The sequence below is a fragment of the Portunus trituberculatus genome, chromosome 27 (assembly GCF_017591435.1).
Source record: "Portunus trituberculatus isolate SZX2019 chromosome 27, ASM1759143v1, whole genome shotgun sequence".
In the NCBI taxonomy this organism is placed as follows: Eukaryota; Metazoa; Arthropoda; class Malacostraca; order Decapoda; family Portunidae; genus Portunus; species Portunus trituberculatus.
Genome location: NC_059281.1, coordinates 2,487,948 through 2,507,677, shown reverse-complemented (window position 1 = coordinate 2,507,677; position 19,730 = coordinate 2,487,948). Strand labels below are relative to the sequence as shown.

At 42.2% G+C, this 19,730-nt stretch overlaps 1 protein-coding gene and 1 long non-coding RNA gene across 2 annotated transcripts; both read right to left on the bottom strand.

The window, feature by feature from the left end:
- Positions 1-5,449: 5,449 nt before the first annotated feature.
- Positions 5,450-8,448, bottom strand: LOC123509842. The gene is made up of 4 exons (XR_006676299.1): positions 7,711-8,448; positions 6,643-6,937; positions 6,096-6,152; positions 5,450-5,726 (listed from the first exon to the last, which is right to left on the bottom strand). It is a non-coding gene; the product is annotated as an uncharacterized LOC123509842 (long non-coding RNA).
- Positions 8,449-10,249: 1,801 nt separating this feature from the next.
- On the bottom strand, positions 10,250-12,615 carry LOC123509919 (uncharacterized protein K02A2.6-like). Its single transcript, XM_045264543.1, has 3 exons — positions 11,963-12,615; positions 11,635-11,752; positions 10,250-11,353 (listed from the first exon to the last, which is right to left on the bottom strand). Exons 1-3 carry the CDS (start codon positions 12,613-12,615, stop codon positions 10,250-10,252), a joined length of 1,875 nt encoding a protein of 624 aa, XP_045120478.1.
- Between the last annotated feature and the right edge of the window lie 7,115 nt (positions 12,616-19,730).

Below are 19,730 nucleotides of genomic sequence, written 5' to 3'. Positions count from 1 at the left end.
GCACCATTTTCCTGTATACATATATACCACAATAAGGAAAGGCAGTACTGTATATAAAATCCTAATACATTAGCATACTTGGATAATTGTGCTTCATCTGACCTATTTTTACTTTATTCTGTACCGTACACCTGAGAAATTTTTTTGAGCAGGCAGTTTTTGTTGGCTAGTCCCTGTAGTTTTTTCACAGTCCAGGTTAGGTTAGGGTGGGTCGGGTAACGTCAACTAATATTTACATGATGCCCGGAAAAGTGCAGCACTAGGGGATAGCTAGGATATGTCCCGGTAGTCTGCCTGGGTTAACATAATATAACATAGCATAACATAAATGATAGGATAACAAAGGGCCACCAGGGCCCATCTAGGTTATCCTGTATCAGTCACACAGCGACCTCGTCATCAGTACTAAAATATACACCTACAAGTACATTATACATTAAATACTAATTATAAATATTTGGCCCATTAACAGGGCTAAGTCCTACAGCAAATTCCTCACAATCTGTAATCCCCATACATGTAAATCCCCATACATGGGGACCATGTCTTGTTTAACTATAGTAAATTTCTTATAGAAACTGTCATGCAGCACTATACATTGATTTTAAATCTAATGAGTTTAAGTGTTTATCTAATCTGTTTTTAAACATTGTCAAACTAGTGCTATTTACAACCCTCTCTGGCAATGCATTCCAGAAGTCTACCACCCTATGACTAAAGAAATATTTTCTTATACCTAACCTGCAGCCCTGTTTCCTAATTTTCCTGCCATGATTTCTAGTCCTACTTCCCTCCTCTAAGGTAAAGAAAGAATTCACATCTAAGTAGTTTCTATCTGAGAACATTTTAAATAACTCTATTATATCCCCTCTTATACATCTCCTCTCAAATGAAAACATGTTTAATTCCTTTAATCTATCTCTATACTCCAGGTGCTTTAATGCTGGTATCATCCTAGTTGCTCTTCTCTGAACTGCTTCTAACATGTTAATATCCTGTCTATAATGGGGTTGTCTAGGTTAGGTCCCAGTAGTCTGCCCCAGTCCAGCTTAGGTTAAAATGAGTAGGGAAATAAAAAGTACAGCATATTAAAAAAAAAAAAAAAAGGTGTTAGTATGCATTTTTACCATAAAAAAATATCACCATTACTATTGTTACGTTCACCGGTTAAATGGGTAAGGTTGGCATTGGGGAGCCGGTGAACAATAACAATAAAAAAAAAAAAAACTGCAGATTCAACTGATGAGGAAATGCAAAAGGGGGCACTTAAGAAGGTATTTAATAACCCAATAACAATGAAACTGACATACACATATAGATATAACATGAAACACATGAAACTGACATATATATATATATATATATATATATATATATATATATATATATATATATATATATATATATATATATATATATATATATATATATATATATATATATATATATATATATATATATATATATATATATATATATATATATATATATATATATATATATATATATATATATATATATATATATATATATATATATATATATATATATATATATATATATATATATATATATATATATATATATATATATATATATATATATATATATATATATATATATATATATATATATATATATATATATATATATATATATATATATATATATATATATATATATATATATATATATATATATATATATATATATATATATATATATATATATATATATATATATATATATACAGAAATAAATACAACAATAAAAAACCCAACGTAATACCTAACAATAATACTAATCCTATATGGAGGCAATGTGGATAAAAAACGGGACGAGGGGAAGTGATACTTATGAGGTGTCGCAGTGGTGAAGCGCTGGGTGATGTGGATCCCACGGTAATCCAAGAGGCGTAGTGTTCACTGGTTGAGGTCTTGACCTCGACTGATTTATAGAAATCAGGGAGCTCACTTAACACTTCCACTTAAGTCAAATGGGGCCGCGTGAATCCAACTTCGGGACAGCAGCGGGGCTTCATGAGACGGTGACGTTGAGGGTTCATGAGACGGTGACGTGGAAGGTTCATGAGACGGTGACGTGGAAGGGAAGGTGGAGAGGTAGCGAACGAGGTAGCAAGCGGAGCAGGTGATGGTAGTGGAGTATGTTCCGGGCTGGCCGTAACATTTCCTCCCCCCTGAGACCTCCGTAATGGGCTCATGAAGGAGGTGAGATGGGAGATCTTGATAAGGCATCAGCGATGTTGTCCACCCCCTTAATATGGTGGACTTCCAAGTTGAAGGGTTGAGTTAACAACGCCTACCTAAGTATGCATTGGTTTCGGTTCTTCATGGCATGAAGGAAGGCCAAAGGATTGTGATCGGTGAAGACCTTCGTAGTTTGAGGGCCAGGATGAAGGTAGCACTCAAAACGTTGGAGCGCCAGGACGAGTGCCAGAGCCTCCTTCTCGATGGTGGAGTAGTTCAGTTGGTGTTTCTTCAGCTTGGCGGAGTGATAGGCGATGGGATGGAGGATGCCGCTTGTGGGGTCCTCTTGTAGGAGGTCAGGAAACACTCCAACTCCACTCGCATCCACTTGTAGATGGAAGGGGTGGGAGTGATTTGACGTCCAGACCACTGGCTCCGAGGAAAGGAACGCCTTAAGATGTTGGAAGGCTTGGTCGCATGTCGGGGTCCAGTGGAAGGGAACGGAAGTGCTCATAAGGTCCGTCAGGGGGGCAGCCAGGGTGGAAAAGTTCCTACAGAATCGTCTGTAGAAACCAGCCATCCCCAAGAACCTCATGAGAGCTTTCCTGGTGGTAGGGACAGGGAAGCCAAGGATGGCTTTCACGTTGGCTCTCTTGGGGCGAACCTTGCCATTCCTCACCACATGTCCCAGGTAGACCACTGTAGACTTCCCGAAGGTGGACTTGGCCAGGTTGATTGTAAGACCGGTTTCCTGCAACCGACCCATCAGCCTCTGGAGGCGGGTCAGATGTGTCACCCAGTCGTCCGAAGTCACCACCAGGTCATCCAGATAGGCAGATGTTCCCTTCAAGTCCTGGGTGATGTAATTTATAGCCCTCTGGAAGGTGACGGGAGCATTAGATAAGCCGAAGAGCATCACTGTGTATTGGTATAGCCTGAAGGGGTTGATGAAGGCGGATATTATTCAGGCCTCGTCCGAGAGGGGAATCTGGTAGTAACCTTTAAGTAAATCTATGGTGGTTACAAATTTGGCTACTCCTATGCTGTCTATAAGGTCCTCTATCAAGGGCAATGGGTAGGAGTCTGGCACCGTCACTTTATTTAATTTCCTGTAGTCAGTGCAAAATCGACTACTACCATCTGGCTTAGATGTTAACAGGCAGGGAGAAGCCCAGGGGGATATACTAGATTCTGCAAGGTGATGACAGAGCAGATAGTCTACCTCTTTTTTCATCAAGTCTCTTTTAATGGGTGAAATGCGATAGGCTTGTTGTCTTATAGGCTTGATGTCATTAGATATTAAAGTTATATCATGTTAGATAGTAGTACAAAGTCCTGGAAGGTCACCTGTGATTTCTGAAAAGTCTAGCAATAACTTTTTAAGATCAGACTGTTGTGAAGGTGTTAAGGAAAAAAAAAAAATCATCAAGGTTGGACATGATTTGGCTGTTTGAGGGGCGTCCTTTAGGTGACGAGAAGAGGAATTCGATGTTGGACTCTTCCTCGGGGGGCACAGGACCAGGGGCCGTACTTATAAAACTCCACAAAGATGCCGTCTTAGTTAGGAAAAGTACTTAACCTACGAGACTAAAGCGCTAAAAATCTTTCCTAGCAGGATGCTTTGTTAAGTAACCGTCTTTAGGCGCTTACACCGCTAACCTAACCTAACCGCTAACATGAGCAAACGTTATGTAATGTTTTTTGAGGAATTTCACAAGAAACGGGTAAAAATACCTAAAAATTATATTCTAAATAAAAAAATATTTGTCTAGTTAGTTTTCAACAATCACCTCTTCATTTTAACCTTGATAATTGAAGGTATAAATTTACCACCACTGTTGTCATCTTGTCAAAACAACAATCATTTGGCACCAACTTCGACTGCACACCATGGCTACTCAAGAGACTCAAGACAAGAAGAGGAACAGGAAGACGAACTGGACGCCTTCATCTGGCCCACCTATACAAAATTCTCGCAAAAATACTCCGGAGCGACTTCTCCACAGCTGGCTGCTCTAAGGAAGTCAGAAATGCTGCTTGGAGGAGCAATAGTGCGGAGGTGTCTGCCGTGTCAGACATTCTCCGCACTGAGGAGTGCCAGAAACATTGGCATATTATAAAATCTGAGGCAAGACGGAACACCCGCAAGCAGAGAGAATCCATGACTGCCACAGGTAAGAGTTATTAATTTGGGAGCTATTTTTTGTTATATTTGTGTGAGTTGCAGCAAGATTTTCATATTTTTGACCTTGATAGAAATTTCAGTTTTACCCTAACAAAAGATATGATTTATCTTATTATTCCTTTTAAGCACTGAATAGGTAAGGCAATTTCACTTAAAGAAAAGTATTTATTTATGGTTATTTATTTTTTGCAAGGAGGCTTACTAGTATTTGAGTAAATACTAAGTTTCAGCAGGTCTACTGTTAAGGTCACTTGAGATTTAGATCATGGAACCTAACCACTTTAAGGAATAAATTTCAGTAAACTGTTCCTGTTTTAAGTTTGGAAGCAACAACATTGAAAGTTTTGTAATAGTGATTAATATATTAAAGTGCCAGCCATTTCCTGCATTTTTTTTTTTTTTTTTTTGTGAAGTGGATGCATTTATTGCACACACTAATTATGATGCAGTGTCAACCTCTGACAAATAATATTACTCCAACCACACATCTGAGTTACGTATGTTATGTGAAAACACGTTCTTTATAAATTATTTATTTGTATTTGCAATTCATTAGCAATAAGATTATATTATTCTTTCCAGATGGTGGACCTCCTGCCAACCCTCCTCTCTCCCAGCACAATGAGTTAATCTTTGAGATTTTGGACCCTAAGAATGTCTCTATTCATGGGTGTACCAATAAGGCAAGCATCATTGAATGCACCTTCCTTAACAAAGGATAAGCCACTTGTAGATATAACAATATTAGGCCATAATGTTGTCTCAAATACCTGCAATCCAAAATACTCGTTCCCATTTAGTTTACAACTTAAGAGTTAAACACAATGGTAAATTTATCTAGTGTTGAGAAAATTTTTTTTTTTTTTTCTATTCTTTAACCAAACAGTAATAAGAAAAGAAAAAAAAACTAATAAAGTTAACTTAATTCCTATACCTTCTCCCCCCTCATAAATATGGTGTTGTAGTGGGTGAATGTGTTAATGATAACAAGTCTTAGGGATTTACAGTTTCTTAGACATGGCCTTCAAACAGAATAGGATTTAAGTCAAACACATTGTACCCTTAGCTAGATTTACTGGTTTCTGTTACTTTTGTCCTTAGCAATAAAACCAAAAACATTATCAGCTTAGTTTCTGAAGTTAGAACTAATGATGCCAGCAGTGTTCAGGCAGCAGATGATGCTGGGGAAGTGGCAGAGGCAGCCCAACAGAGAGAAGTGGTGACCGAGGCAGTGGGTGTTGAGGAGGAGGCACCTGCCACACCACTTGCAGCACCAACAGGGGCCAGACTTGCCTGGTACATCACTGGTGTTTGTGGATGAGGAGATCATCCACCTGCAGAAGAAAAGGAAGCTTGAGCTTGCAGTCCTTGAAGAATCTATAATGGCTCAGGAAGGGAAGCAAGGAGCAGAACAGACTAAGTACATGTACTACACACAAAAACTAGAGTACCTGAAACAAACAAATAAAAAATAGTAATAAAGATATAAATAATGTACTATTTGTTTTTGTTTGTAACCACTCAACCAAATATTAGTGTTAACACAAAATTAACTGCAGTTTCTATATGCTCCTCAACCTACAATCTAATTACTTCAGGTATGGGAGAGAGAGAGAGAGAGAGAGAGAGAGAGAGAGAGAGAGAGAGAGAGAGAGAGAGAGAGAGAGAGAGAGAGAGAGAGAGAGAGAGAGAAAACTACTTACATGAGAATAACACCAATCTCAGCAGTCATGACACTGGTGTCTCATCACTCATCAAAGCTGTAAAGAAAGACATTGATTTACTGCTTGATGTTGTATCACACATTATATATATATATATATATATATATATATATATATATATATATATATATATATATATATATATATATATATATATATAAACTACAGAACAATTGATAATGTAGTCAATGCCACACTCATAAAATCAGTGAAAAATAATTAAGAAAGAATCATTTAAGTTAGTTGTGAAAGTGTGTTAATTATTTTTTTAGATGTTGCTGAGATACACATTCATCATAACCCATTTACATATTGTAAGGCTGAACAGTGATACTGTGTTATCTGTGAAGAACTCTATCTTTTCAATAGTGGGTGACTGGCAGAGAGTGAGGCAAGGAAGATGAAATCACCAACATAACAGTGCACACACAACAAAATAAGACATATAAATATAAATAACAAATTGACAGAGGGGAAAAAACTTAAGAATGCTACTATAATCAGTATTATGGGTTGTGTTACTTACTCGAAGTGAAGCACAACAAATTCATCCCTGTAAAGGATTACTTCATGGTGACTTTGAACTTTCTGTGCTGGGGGTCGCTCCTCGTTGCCTCCATCCTCGGCTGCAGCAAGATGTTCTTCTTCCTCAGGAAGAATGATGTTTCTTGCTTTGCAGATGTTGTGCAGCAGTGCACAAACCTCTACAATTTGGCAGACCTTGGATGGAGGATCAACTTGGATCTCATTGTGTAGCATGTGAAAATGTCGCTTCAGCTGCCCGATGCCTCTCAACAACACTGTGGGTTTTCTTGTGGGCCCTGAAATTAATATAGATTTCAATCTTACAATGCAGTACTTGAAATTGGTATGATGCATTAATTTAATTTCTGCAAACATTTAGATTATGTCATATATAAGGTTAAGTTAAGATTCATTGTATGATAATGGTTTGTGACATGATAGCTTAAACTTTATGAAACAAAAAAAAATATCTAGTATAACATTGGTTAGGTTAATATATTCACATGAAAACTTAGAATAAAAAAGAAGAAACTTAAATATTTGGAAATTTTCATGAAATTTACTTGTTGTATTGGTGATTCAACCAACACACTTTACATAATTATAGCCCTCTGCAGGGTCTACATTTTATTTTATGGAGCATTTCTAGCCCCATTTTACCTTATCAGATATTAATGATACGTATACTTTTTGGGGGATCCAGAAGGGGCAAAGCTCCCCAGGTAGGAGGTTACACAATGTTAAATTACTTTACCTTATCAGTTGTTCTGGTCAAGTTTCAAAATGTTAAGTTACTCCTTAATGGGGGATGATGTCAACCCAATGAGGAGGTTACAAAATGTTAGGTTAGGTTACTTCATCTTATGGAGAAATCCAGTAAGGTTGGGGGGAGGGTCAAGATTGTGTGAAACTGCAATAATATTTCAAAAATACGTAATTCATTAATTTAGCACTTTATATTAGTTTATATGAAAAAGTGTAACTATGGGAGGTAAATAATTAGTTTTGTGTGATGTGGGATAATTAATTAGATAACTTTTTATCTAAATTTTACTACTCAGTAGCTTACCTGTTATAAGAAGACTGTGCTCCAGGCTGTGGTCTGAGGTATGGAGTCAGTAGCCACTTCTTGCTGGGATAGTCACTATCTCCCTGTAAGTGACACCCAGCTGGGACGATGCCGTTGTCAAATATCGTGCAGAGTCCACTTTGAACAAGTATTCTTGCATCGTGAACCAATCCCGGCCACTTTGCAACCACATCAATAATGTGGTATCAAGCATCAAACAAGCTGCACGTTGATGCTGTAGTATCTCTTCTTGTTGACAAACTCTACCTTATACTCTCTAGGAGCCACAATCATTACGTGCGTTCCATCAATGCCACCAATCACTTCAGGGAAGCCAGTAATCTGCAGAAACTCCTCCTTCCTCCATTGAGTTTCCAGTTGGATGGCATTGTATCACTGTATCACTGATGATCCTGCTGATGGTCTGTTGTGAGGGCCCCAAGTCATCAGTGCTGCACTGCTGCATCTTTCCTATAGCGAGGTACCGCAATGAAGATAACTTGCATCTCGGGGAGAGAGACCTTGTTCCTTGCAGTTGGTCTCTTCAGCCTTTCCCGCACCAAATTTGTCACGAAAATGATACCAGCAGGATCCTGCCAATACCTCTTCACCAGCTCACGGTCATCTAACTCATTCAGGACGTCCTTCCTCTCACGAAACGACCGTCTCTGTCGCAGGTGGTGGCGGTGCGGTCCCCCTCGAGCGGCCATGTTTACTTTTAGGATGAAATCTTAGGAGCGCGTCTTACTGCTAAAACACCTCGGGAGGTGTTTTAGTACTAAGACGCATCTTTAGGGCTTAGGATGCCGTCTTAAGGATTTAAGACTCGAATTCCGCCATTTTTGTGATTTAGGACGACTTCTTACCGTTAGGACGTCATCTTAGTGTTCATAAGTACGGGCCCAGACTCCTTCCCTACCAGACATACAGGTACAGTGCGAGACAAGTCGTCCTCTGGTTCTCTGGAGTGGTAAGGTTTCATTAGGTTAATATGAACTAGTTGGGAATCCTTACGACGGTCAAGAGTGTGGACCACATAGTTTAATGGACTTAGTTTATGAGCTACAACATAAGGTCCCATGAACTTACTGTGAAGAGCATTGCCTGGAGTGGAGAGAAAAAGTAAAACCTTGTCTTCTGGTTTGAAACTTCTTATGACAGATTTGGGGAGAGAATTTTGTTGCATTTTAGTTTGAGATTTGAGGAAGTTTGATTTAGCAAAAAATCTGATCACTGATTTTATTCTTAAGGTTACTGATGTAGTGAGACACACTGGGGCTTGAAGGAGTCTTTTGAGTAAACCATTGATCCTTTAATATTTTGAGAGGCCCCTTGATCTGTCTACCATAGAGTAATTCAAAAGGGGAGTAACCTATAGAAGAGAAGAGAAGGAAAGAGATACTTTCATCCCAGTCTCCTTGATGCTCCAAGCAATACTTCTTCATCATGGATTTTAATGTTTGGTGAAACCGCTCCAGACAGCCTTGGGATTGGGGGTGGTAAGCCGAGGAGGTTACATGGTCAATGTTTAGCTCATTCACTATCTGTTGGAAAAAATTGCTAGTGAAATTGCTACCCTTGTCAGACTGAATTTGTTTTGGAATTCCTACCGAGGTGAAAAAATGTATTAGATGTTTTACAATGGTCTTTGATGTGATGTTCTTAAGAGGAATGCTTCAGGGTACCTGGTAGTGGGATCCATGAGGGTTAACAAATACTGATTCCCTCGTTTGGTTTTGGGTAAGGGCCCTACGCAGTCCAGAACGATCTTTTCAAAGGGCTCCGTCTGAACTGGAATAGGCGTCAGAGGAGCTGGCACAAGGCGTTCGTTAGGCTTACCCACAATTTGACATATATGACATGTTTTTACATAGTGTGACACATCCTTTTTCATTCCTGGCCAAAAAAATGTTGAAGAGCCTTCTTGTAGGTTTTTTGGATGCCTAGATGACCTGACAATCCATCATGAGCTAGTTCTATAATGGCTGGTCTTACAGACAAGGGGATGACAACTTGATGTGTTTCTGACCATGTGTCTAGTTGTTTCAGTACAGAAGGTCTGTAGGCATACATCAGGACTCCTTCCTGATAATAAAAACAAGGCAATTTAGACATATCCTTTGTCTCACTGGCAACATGTCTGATCTTAGCCAAAATGAGATCCTGTTCCTGAGCATTAATAAAATTCTCCTTTGAAATAATGTTATTGTATAAGTTGTCAGTAGAGGCAGTCATTGGTGGAGGAAGTGGTGAAGGGGCAGGGGACTTAGACTGAGACCTGGTGACTGCACAAACTGGGAAGAAGTGAGGGGATGTTTCTGTGGTAGCTCAGCTCAACGAGGACAAGGGAATAGAGACACTGGGTGGCCAGAAGGTGCGTTTACTAGCGAGGGCCAGACAGGACTGACTCCTCAGCAAAAGTGGTGATACACATCAGTAACGGAACAGTCTCGAGCTCGAGACCGATACTACATCCCCCCACACTCAAGATTAAACAAGAGATTAACAGAACATTACCCAAGCTATCTCTAGTACAATGTTAATACCCTAATCTAAGCGGAGGTACACCTTTTGTCGTCCGACCCGACCTGCGCGGCTGCGGTGAGCCTGTGCGTGGCGAAGCCCCTGTCTCTGCCTCGATCACGGGCGTAGCAGCAGCACCAGCTTCATCAGGCGCTTCCTCCTCGGTTGCTGGCTTCTGTTCCTCTGCGGGTCGTGGTACGCAAACCTCCCGCGAGAAAACTGGATTCGGTAAGATCTCGCCCATGCCATCTGGTTGAATCATTGCCTTCTCCGTCATCGACAACCCCGTGTGGTCATCGTCGTGGCGTCCGTCTCCGTCTTCCACTGGGCGAGGGTAGTCATCCGGAACGTCTGCTAAGCGTTGTCTAACATGATCCAAATGGCGTTGCACCACACGTCCCGTCTGGAGCTGTATCCTGAAAGAGAGAGGACTTAGCTGCTCCATCACCACACCTGGAATCCAGCGAGGAATTAAGCTAGGAAAGTTTTTAACAAATACGTTATCCCCAACTGTTACAATCCTCGCTCTGCATCGCCTGTCGTGGTCGTAAACCTGGCGCGATTGCTTCATAATGACTCTCTCTGACAGATCCGGACGAACCAGCGACAACCTTGAACGAGGCAGGCGACCCATGAGTAGTTCAGCAGGTGTTTGACCGGTAGTTGTGTGAGGGGTGATGCGGTAGCGGAAAAGAAATCTCGATAACTTTCCCCGTAAAGTAGCGATGGATTTCATTTTCTTTAGGCCATTTTTCACAGTTTTGACCGCATTCTCGGCAAGTCCGTTAGACGCAGCATGGTATGGGGAGGAATGCACTAACCTTACACCATTTGCTTGTAGGAAAGATTCAAAAGCACTGCTGATAAATGTAGGACCATTATCAGTTACTACAGTATGCGGGAGGCCATGGATGGAAAAAGTCTGACGACACTTCTCAATAGTTGCCTGGGCGGTGATTTTCTTCATGTCGTGCACCTCTATCCATTTGGAGTAGGAGTCAACAATAACTAGTAGCATCCTGCCCAATACCGGGCCAGCAAAATCCATATGGACTCTGTACCATGGCTTTGGAGGAAACTCCCAAGGATGCAGAGGAGCTGGAGGGGGACTCTGAGCTTCCTGTTGACATGAAAAACACCGTGCCACTTTGCTTTCTATGTCCTTGTCTAAATTAGGCCACCAGACATAACTTCTGCTCAGAGCCTTCATGCGTGTAGAGCCCGGATGACCTTCGTGCAGTTCGTCCAAGAGTTCCTCCCGGTAAGAATGGGGAATTACTACTCTTGAACCCCACAGAATCACGCCTCCTTCAAGACTTAGTTCACGCTGTCTGTTGAAAATGGAGCCAGATCTGGTGACGGTGGCTGAGACGGCCAGCCTTCTCTCAGCCACAACTTTACCTTGCTCAAAACTGGGTCTTGATCCGTGCCTGTCTTCACTTGCTCCACAGGTACTAGTGAGCGATCCAGTGTTTCCATGGCCAGAACAGTTTCGGGGCAAGGAGAGTCTTCTCCTGGGCTGTCAGCATACGGGAGACGGCTTAAGGCATCAGCGTGAGCTATCAGCTTACCAGGTGTATACTTTAATGAGTATCTGTAAGCTGACAAGGTAATCGCCCATCTGTGAAGGCGCGGTGAAGCGATAGCTGGAATAGCCTTCCCTTCACCTAACAAGGTGATCAAGGGCTTATGGTCAGTATGTATGACAAAAAACCTGCCAAAAAGGTACTTATGAAATTTCTTGACCCCGTAAAGGACTGCCAGAGCCTCCTTATCCAGCTGCGAGTAGTTTCTCTCCGCAGAAGTCAGCTTGCGGGACTTGAAAGCTATTGGCTTGTGAGTACCATCTTTCATGACATGGGCTAGAACGCACCCTAGTCCGAATGATGAGGAATCCACAGTAAGTAGCAAGGGCAGAGAAGGGTCGTAGTGAACCAGTACAGGCGTGGATCTTAACATCTCTTTAACCTTGTTCACGGCTTCCTCTTGTTGTTCACCCCACACCCAGGCTTGCCCTTTTCGTAGTAGCATATGGAGAGGTTCCAGTACCGTTGACAGATGTGGAATGAACTGGTTGTAGTAGGTAACTAGTCCGAGGAACGACTGTAGCTCCGTAACACTCGTAGGGGCGCTCATGTCTGTGATTACCCGCACACGGTCGTCCAATACTTGTAAGCCTTCAGCCGATACACGAAACCCCAAATACCTGACTTCTGGTAGCCGGAAGTGACACTTCTCTCTCTTCAGTCGCAAACCCGACTCTGACAACTTCTGTAGTACTGACCGTAGATTAGAGTCGTGTTGCTCTGCCGACTCACCGGTGACAAGTATATCATCTAGATATACTGCCACCCCTGGAAGTCCTCTGAACAAGTTTTCCATCTCCCTTTGAAAAATTGCTACTGCTGCACTTATACCAAAACTTAACCTGTTACAGCGGAACAACCCTTTGTGAGTGTTGATAGTCAGGTACTGCTTTGCCTCGTCGTTAAGAACCAACTGATTGTAGGCGTGGCTGAGATCTAACTTTGTGAAGATAATTCCTCCTCTGAGTGAACTGAATAGGTCTTCCGGAGTAGGTAGAGGGTAAACGTCAGGCAAAATAGCCTTGTTTACTGTCAACTTGTAGTCGCCGCACAGCCGCACATCATTGTCTTTTTCATAACTGGGACAATGGGTGTTGCCCATTTTGAAGACTTGATTGGTGAGAGCACTCCGGTTGCTACAAGACGCTCGAGTTCGGCCTCTACTTTGGCGCGCATCGCGTAAGGCAGCGAGCGAGGCTTAAAAAACCTTGGCTGACAACCTGCCTGCATGCTTAGACTTACTTCAACACCCTTTAGCGTCCCGAGCTCATCTTTGAACAGGTGTGAAAATTCTTCCTCTGTAGCAACATTGTTCACAGCGCTGTAAGGCCATGGTACATTAATGTGAGGAAGCCAATCACGACCCACTAAGGCCGGGCCGTTCCCTGGTGCCACAACAAGGGGAAGGCTACTTTTCTTTCCTCCCTGAACCACTTCCACATTAACTGAACCTTTAGGACGTACCTTTTCACCCGTGTACGTACGCAACACCACCTTTGAAGAGCGAAGCACGGGACCTTTACCACGTGGCCATAGTCTTTGGTACGTGGATTCACTAATGATCGAACGTGCTGAGCCAGTATCCACTTCCATTGACATAGGGGCACCATCTAAGGTAACGTTTATTACCAAGGGCTCATTATCACCATGCACGTGGTACAATTCTTCAAGGTCACTCTCACTCTCGACCACGTATTTCACATTCTTAGAAACGTGACTGTTCACTACTCGATTCGAGTCTATTGGCGCCGACCTGTTCCGAGTAGTCCTGCAAACGAGTCGCAGGTGACCACGTTTGCCGCATCCCTCACACGTTTCATTCTTGTGCTTGCACGCAGGGCGGATGTGTCCTACCTCCCCACAACAGTAGCACACTGCCTGCGCCGCTGACTGGGTTGATGACACCTTATTAACCGTCAAAGTAGACGGAAGAGTGGTGTGAAGCTCCGAAGCACCACGTTCTGCCGTCTCCATGCTGAGAGCAATCTTCTGTTCTTTGTCGAAGGTGAGATCCTCAACACCAAGGAGCTTCTTCTGGGTATTTGTGTCGCGTATTCCACACACGAAACGATCCCTTAATGCCTCATCCAAGAAGCCACCAAAACTGCATTTGGTTGCCTGTCGCCTGAGCGCGGACACGAATTCGATGACTCGTTGGTTGGCTTGCTGTGAAAGATTGTTGAACCTGAACCTTTCCATACTGATGGTTGTCGATGGTTCGTACAGCTTCTCCAGTGTTTTGGTGATTTCGTCAAACTTGAGCTCTTTCGGTAGCTTAGGTGCAACAGCATTCTTCAAATCCATGTAAGCTGCGGCACCCATGGAGCATAGAAGAACTGCAGTTTTCTTAGCTGGAGAAGTGATTTAATTCCCCTCGAAGTACTGTTCAACCACTTCACAGTATGCCGCCCAGTCTGTTAGGTCCTTGTCGAACGCCTCAAGGCGGCCCCAAGTCGCTACCATAACTCCGGTCAGGACTTGCTCTTAGTTTCTTGAAAGCAAACTTAAGTGTCTCAGTGCGTGAGAATTTCTCGTCGCCAGTGTGGTAGCTCAGCTCAACGAGGACAAGGGAATAGAGACACTGGGTGGCCAGAAGGTGCGTTTACTAGCGAGGGCCAGACAGGACTGACTCCTCAGCAAAAGTGGTGATACACATCAGTAACGGAACAGTCTCGAGCTCGAGACCGATACTACAGTTTCGTCCAGGGTCTTAGTGGGACTTTCTTTTAAGGGGGACTCAAGAACAATTAAGTTTGGAACAGCCAAGTTACCTGCAAGATCGTTACCCAGTACAAGATGTACCCCCGGTACTGGCAGTTCACCAGGTTTAATGGCTACCTCAACCTCTCCTGAAATGAAACGGCACAGTAAGCTAATGTTAGCCAAGGGATAGAAGAGCTGTGATTCGAGACCTGTAAGAATTACCTTCTCCCCAGTGAAAGCCTGTTTGATGTTAGGGATGACATCTTCCTTTAAGATGGATTGGGCAGCACCTGTATCACGCAGAACCTTGACATATATTGCCTTGTCTTTATTATCAGTCAGGGACACTTTACCTTGATATGTGCATAAAGTTCGAGAGGAGAGTTGACAGGGTTAGCTAGGGCCACTGGTTTTTTGTTCTCAAAGTTGTTAGGTTTAGGGGCCACAAAAGAAGGTTGACGTTGAAAGGCCTTGCAATTTGGGTGTCTACATTTTTGGATCGAGTGACCTGGTTTCTTACAGTATGTACACCAGTGGGAATCATACGCATTTGGTGAGAATCCGGTCGGCTTACCACCCGCGTTCCCAAAATCTTCCCCAAAGGAGGACCTAACATTAGATAGTGAACCACGACCTCTACTACCCAAAGATCCCATCAACAAGGCAAAGGCATCAGCCACTTTAGCGGTAGACATAAGCTCACTCTCTCCCCGTTCTTCCACATGCCTCAGAATATTAAAGGGTAACTTGTTCTTCCATTCTTCCAGGACCATTAGATTGAGCAACTCCGAAAAGGTGGTAATGTTAAGGGCGGCTAACCACTTCTTAAATTGTCTTAGTTTCTCACAAGCAAATTCAACATAGGTGTGAGAGTCTGGTTTCACATACTTTCGGAACTGCTGTCTGTATCCGTCAGAAGTGATAGAGTAGGAGTCTAGAATGTTACCTTTGATCTCTTCATACTCTGCCTCATCACTAAGGCCGTTGTATACCCTGTAAGCTTTTCCTACTAGCTTAGGGACAAGGAGAGACACCCACTGATCCTTGGGCCATTTATTCCTATCTTCCCTTGGAAATTGCTAGATTATACTTAAGTAAACACTTATGAATACAATCACTAATGGGGGGTAAACTAGAGAATCACGGCATTAAAAGGGATCCGGATTACTCTAGTTACGAGACTTGAAAGTAAGGAGTGAACTGTACTGAGACTTGTTATTGGTAAGGAGGCGGATTAGTCTGAGGGACTAGTTAAAATGGCCAATTCTAACTAGCGAGAAAAATGATCCGTGAAGTGAGGGGATTGAGGGTTTGCATGAACATATGATGATCCCAACAATTGGATAACACTTATTACACATCTACCTATGTGCAAAAAAAAGAGATAAGTGCTATCAGTTGTTACGTTCACCGGTTAAACGGGTAAGATTGGCATCGGGGAGCCGGTGAACAATAACAATAAAAAAAAAAAAACTGCAGGTTCAACTGGTGAGGAAATGCATAAGGGGGTACTTTAAAAAGCTATTTTAATAACCCATAATGAAACTGACACACATAGATATAACATGAAACATGAAACACATATATAACATGAAACACAGGAAAATGACATACACATATACATATAACACGGAAATAAATACAACAATTAGGAACCCAACTTAATACCTAACAATAATCCTAATCCTATATGAGGCAATGTGGAAAACACAGGACGAGGGGAAGTGATACTTATGCGGTGTCGCATTGGTGAAGTGCTGGGTGATGGTTGATCCCACGGTAGACCCAAGAGGCGTTGTGTTCACTGGTTGAGGCCTGGACCTCAACTTGACTTCCAGAAAGCCAAGAGCTGGCTTAACACTTCCGGTTGAGTAGAATGGGGCTGCGTGAATCCAACTTCGGGATGGTAGCGGGGCTTCATGAAACGGTGACGTGGAGGGTTCATGAGACGATAGCGTGGAAGGTTCACGAGACGGTGACGTGGAAGGGGAGGCGGAGAGGTGGCGAACGAGGTAACAAGCGGAGGAGGTGATGGTAGTGGAGTATGTTACGGGCGGGCCTTAACATTTCCTATCCCCTAAGACCTCCGTAATGGGCTCATGAAGGAGGTGAGATGGGAGATCTTGATAAGGCATCTAGAATGTTACCTTTGATCTCTTCATATTCTACCTCATCACTAAGGCCGTTGTATACCCTATAAGCTTTTCCTACTAGCTTAGGGACAAGGAGAGACACCCACTGCTCCTTGGGCCATTTATTCCTATTAGCAATACTCTCGAAAGCGCGAAATGACCCGTCAACATCAGATTCATCAAAAGGGGGAACTAGCAGAGCAGCTGTAGCGGGATTAAAGCTTGCTAACTTTTTATTTATATCTATTTCTTCCCCTCTAAACTTAGTGTCATTTCGTAGGGCTAACTCCTGAATTTCTAACTCTTTCTCCTGCCTTTTAAGTTGTAACTGAAATTCTCTCTCTTCTTTTTTTTCCTGTAGTTCTCTCGCTTCTCTTTTTGCCTGTAGTTGCATTTCTTTCGCTTCTTTTTCTGCCTGTAGTTGCATTTGTTTTTCATGCATCCTGTATTCTAGTCTAAGCTTCTCAATTTCCCACTGACTTATCCTACTCTTATCCTGTTCTTCCTGGGGACTGTGTATTATAGTCCTCGTAGAGGCTGACATGGGAGTTAACTCTTCTATGGCATTTCCTAGCAACTGACCTTCTTGCACTAGATGTTCAACAACTACATTCTTAATGACCTCTTTAGTCATCTGAGACGTGATGGGAACATCAAAATGTTTAGCGATGGTCTTCCATTGGTCCTTCTTTATATTAGCATCTTTAAGTTGTTCCAGAGAAGGGTCGGCACAAAATCTTCAACGTTAAACTGAGCGGAAGCCATATTAAATAGATGTTAAACCACAACAAAAAAAAAATGATAAGCGAATTACTTAAGTGAGGAACTTGGCAGAGTGATAATAAAGGCAACCTTGAAATTACCTAGATTATACTTAAGTAAACACTTATGAGTACAATCACTAATGAGGGGTAAACTAGAGAATTACGGCATTAAGAGGGATCCGGATTACTCTAGTTACGAGACTTGAGAGTGAGGAGCGAATTGTACTGAGACTTGTTATTGATAAGGAGGCGGATTAGTCTGAGAGACTAGTTAAAATGGCCGATTCTAACTAGCGAGAAAAATGATCCGCGAAGTGAGGGATTGAGGGTTCGCATGAACATATGATGATCCCAACACTTGGATAACACTTATTACACACCTGCCTATGTGCAAAAAATAGAGATAAGTGCTATCGGTGAACACGCCTTTCTACCTGGTTTCCTGCTCTACCACTGCTATGCGATACCAATGAAAGTCACGAAGCACGTTTAACCCAAAAGGAGCTACTTGATCGCACAAAGGTAAATTTAAACCACACGCAGAGTAAGTCACAGAAAAAAACACATCAAAGTCACAACACCACAGAAACACAAGTAATCACAGAAAAAAGTCACTGGAAAAATGGAACACTGAACATGGGTTATAATGGTCCTGTCACGGTCGCCAATTGTTACGTTCACCGGTTGAACGTGTAAGATTGGCATCGGGGAGCCAGTGAACAATAACAATAAAAAAAAAAAAACTGCAGGTTCAACTGGTGAGGAAATGCAAAAGGGGGCACTTTAAAAAGCTATTTTAATAACCCATAATGAAATTGACACACATAGATATAACATGAAACATGAAACACATATATAACATGAAACACAGGAAAATGACATACACATATACATATAACACAGAAATAAATACAACAATAAAGAACCTAACTTAATACCTAACAATAATCCTAATCCTATATGGAGGCAATGTGGAAAACACGGGACGAGGGGAAGTGATACTTATGCAGTGTCGCAGTGGTGAAGTGCTGGGTGATGGTTGATCCCACGGTAGACCCAAGAGGCGTTGTGTTCATTGGTTGAGGCCTGGACCTCAACTTGACTTCCAGAAAGCCAAGAGCTGGCTTAACACTTCCGGTTGAGTCGAATGGGGCCGTGTAAATCTAACTTCGGGACAGTAGCGGGGCTTCATGAAACGGTGACGTGGAGGGTTCATGAGACGGTAGCGTGGAAGGTTCACGAGACGGTGACGTGGAAGGGGAGGCGGTGAGGTGGCGAACGAGGTAACAAGCGGAGGAGGTGATGGTAGTGGAGTATGTTACGGGCGGGCCGTAACACAGTGAACACGCCTTTCTACTTGGTTTCCTGCTCTACCACTGCTATGCGATACCAATGAAAGTCACGAAGCACTTTTAACCCAAAAGGAGCCACTTGATCGGACAAAGGTAAATTTAAACCCCACGCAGAGTAAGTCACAGAAAAAAACTACATCAAAATCACAACACCACAGAAACACATAAGAAAAAATAATGTAATCACAGAAAAAAAGTCACTGGAAAAATGGAACACTGAACAAGGGTTATAATGGTCCTGTCACGGTCGCCAATTGGTATGTTCACCGGTTAAATGGGTAAAATTGGCATCGGGGAGCCGGTGAACAATAACAATAAAAAAAAAAAACACTGCAGGTTCAACTGGTGAGGAAATCCTAAGGGGGGTATTAAGAAGCTATTTAATAACCCAATAACAATGAAACTGATATACACATATAGATATAACATGAAACACATGACACTGACATACACATATATATATATATATATATATATATATATATATATATATATATATATATATATATATATATATATATATATATATATAACACAGAAATAAATATAACAATAAAAAACCCAACGTAATACCTAACAATAATACTAATCCTATATGGAGGCAATGTGGAAAAAATGGGACGAGGGGAAGTGATATTTATGAGGTGTCACAGTGGTGAAGCGCTGGGTGATGTGGATCCCACGGTAATCCAAGAGGCGTAGTGTTCACTGGTTGAGGCCTTGACCTCGACTGATTTCCAGAAATCAGGGAGCTCACTTAACACTTCCGCTTGAGTCGAATGGGGCCACGTGAATCCAACTTCGGGACAGAAGTGGGGCTTCATGAGACGGTGACGTGGAGGGTTCATGAGACGGTGACGTGGAAGGTTCATGAGACGGTGACGTGGAAGGGGAGGTGGAGAGGTGGCGAACGAGGTAGCAAGCAGAGGAGGTGATGGTAGTGGAGTATGTTACGGGCGG

Excerpts from the sequence above, each read along its gene's own strand:
- LOC123509919 (XM_045264543.1), bottom strand. The coding sequence starts at position 12,615 with ATGGAAAACTTGTTCAGAGGACTTCCAGGGGTGGCAGTATATCTAGAT. Across the intron at positions 11,753-11,962 it reads GGGGTCAAGAAATTTCATAA|CCCAGGAGAAGACTCTCCTT; the intron begins GTACCTTTTTGG and ends GTATGCTGACAG. Across the intron at positions 11,354-11,634 it reads AAGACCCAGTTTTGAGCAAG|GAAGCTCAGAGTCCCCCTCC; the intron begins GTAAAGTTGTGG and ends TCATGTCAACAG.